This window comes from Limulus polyphemus, unplaced genomic scaffold (genome assembly GCF_000517525.1).
Source record: "Limulus polyphemus unplaced genomic scaffold, Limulus_polyphemus-2.1.2 Scaffold2802, whole genome shotgun sequence".
Classification (NCBI taxonomy): Eukaryota; Metazoa; Arthropoda; class Merostomata; order Xiphosura; family Limulidae; genus Limulus; species Limulus polyphemus.
In genome coordinates this window covers 13548-15911 of record NW_013668412.1, presented here as the reverse complement: position 1 = coordinate 15911, position 2364 = coordinate 13548, and the positions used below count along the sequence as shown (strand labels likewise).

Sequence of the window (2364 nt, the reverse complement as noted above, 5' to 3'; positions counted from 1 at the left end):
AGTTTCATTGGGAACAAGTTTGAATTTTAGTTTCATTGGGAACAGTTTGAATTTTAGTTTCATTGGGAACAAGTTTGAAGTTTAGTTTCATTGGGAACAAGTTTGAAGTTTAGTTTCATTGTATTGTTTTTGTTTTGTATCAAGGTCATTACTATTTTATAGTGCTTATTTTAATCTCCTATGAACAAATAATATATATACATATAATCTTATTAACAGTATTCATTATTTTCTTACTTTCGCTTAAACTTTCTGCAGTCTCACGCAGTGAAGTTGGTTTTGGTCCTATAGGTGGCGGTGCGGAGCCAAAGACTTCGAACTCTCTATCAGGATCTGCATTAAGTCTTTCAAATGCATTCGACGAATCAAGGACCGTAGAGGGATCCTTGTGGTTCTGAATGTTTGATCCGGTGACGGAAGGGGCTCTGATCCCCGAGCATCGATGCTGTTGAAAGTTTATCTTAAATCCTCTTTTAACAGAAACGGAGTCAGTTTGAAACACAAGTGTAATACTTTGCCTGCCTCGGAACGACACTGTGCCTGCAAGAAATAGGCGAGTTTACTACATAAATTACAATATTGAAACAATACTACTATATATCTAACAGTGGTAATTCCCTCAGTTTTGTATTGCTACAGTAACCTATATGATAATTCCCTCAGTTGTGTAATGCTACAACCATCTATATGGTAATTCCCACAGTTTTGTATTGCTACAATAACCTATAAGGTAATTCCCACAGTTTTGTATTGCTACAATAACCTATAAGGTAATTCCCACAGTTTTGTACTGTTACGATAATCTCTATTTTTAACTATCATAATTTAGTACTGCTACAATAATATGTGTTAATTGTCATAGCTTTGTACTGCTACAATTATATATATGTGTTTATTATCATAGTTTTGTATTGCTACAATAATATATATGTTATTCCATAGTTTTGTACTGCTAAAATAATATATGTGTTTCTTATCATAGCTTTGTACTGCTACAATTATATATGTGTTTATTATCATAGCTTTGTACTGCTACAATAATACGTGTGTGTATTATCGTAGTTTTGTACTGCTACAATAATACATGCGTGTATTATCATAGTTTTGTACTGCTACAATAATACATGTGTGTATTATCATAGTTTTGTACTGCTACAATAATACATATGTGTATTATCATAGTTTTGTACTGCTACAATAATATATGTGTTAATTATCATAGCTTTGTACTGCTACAATTATATATGTGTTTATTATCATAGTTTTGTACTGCTACTACATAGGTTTTCTTGAAAATGTAGGAAAATATCGAAACTATCATCAAGACATGCTATGCAAGATGCTTTGTGTAGTTGTTGCTTCACAGGTAGTTCACTTGAACCGGTTTTTGATAGCCATATAATGTAAAGTTTCTTACGTGAGTGGCCTTGTAGCTCATTCCCACAAAACCGCTGATCTTCTAACTCAAGATAATCTCCAATACAGCCTGGGGTGTAATCCACATCAAAATCAACAACATTAAAGGTTACCGAACAGTAGCTTTCGTTGTGTTCTTCTATACTGTACTTACACACCAGGTTGTTTCGGTATTCGTTCGGATATCCATAACTGTGAATTTCTCCCTTATGGGACTCGGTGCATATGTTACAGCTTGGGGGAGGAGGAAGCACTACAGGGAGAATCAAGGAAAACGGTTTATTAATATTATCAGTAATTCACTCTAGAGTTTAGAATGGCGATTTTTCTCAAGAGTAGTATTACAAGAAGTAGTCTCGATTCAATTTGATATTTAGAGCACAAAGCGACACAATGGGCTATCTGTGCTCTGCCTGCCATGGGTATCGAAATCCGGATTCTTGCGTTGTAAGTCCGCAGACATACCACTGCGCCAATGGGGAGAAGTAAGATACGATTCAGACACAGCCACCCTTAATTAAGAAATGCTGATCAGAAGGAGGGCGACAAGTTAGCAACGACTACCGCCTACGTGGTCACTCTTAACTGTAGATAGAGACTGCCTTTTAAGATCATAATGCTCCACAGCTGAAAGTTCAGCGGTATTTCACGGCTCGAACCTTGGACCTTCTTGCCCGCAGTTAATTTAACTTAACAAACATTAAACAAAACCTGATTCAAACAAGCCTCCAGTGGCACAGCGGTATGTCTGCGGACTTACAACGCTAGAAACCGGGTTTCGATACCCGTGGTGGACAGAGCACAGATAGCCCATTGTGTAGCTTTGTGCATAACTATAAACAGACTCAAACAAAAATTAAAGCACAAATTGTTCAGTAGGAAAATAAAGGCGGGAAAATTAAAATAAAAACACACACACACACACACCATGAAAATCAGAAACTAAGG

The 2364-nt window shown here is 36.2% G+C and overlaps 1 protein-coding gene across 1 annotated transcript in view; it reads right to left on the bottom strand.

The window, feature by feature from the left end:
- LOC111087884 (cubilin-like) overlaps window positions 1-2364 on the bottom strand; it is a gene marked incomplete at its 5' end in the record, with an annotated part of 38597 nt that overhangs the window by 31707 nt on the left and 4526 nt on the right. Inside the window, 2 exons of the mRNA XM_022396161.1 lie at window positions 238-540; window positions 1418-1669. Coding sequence (XP_022251869.1) covers window positions 238-540; window positions 1418-1669 — 555 coding nt within the window. The remainder of the gene's footprint in view (window positions 1-237; window positions 541-1417; window positions 1670-2364) is intronic.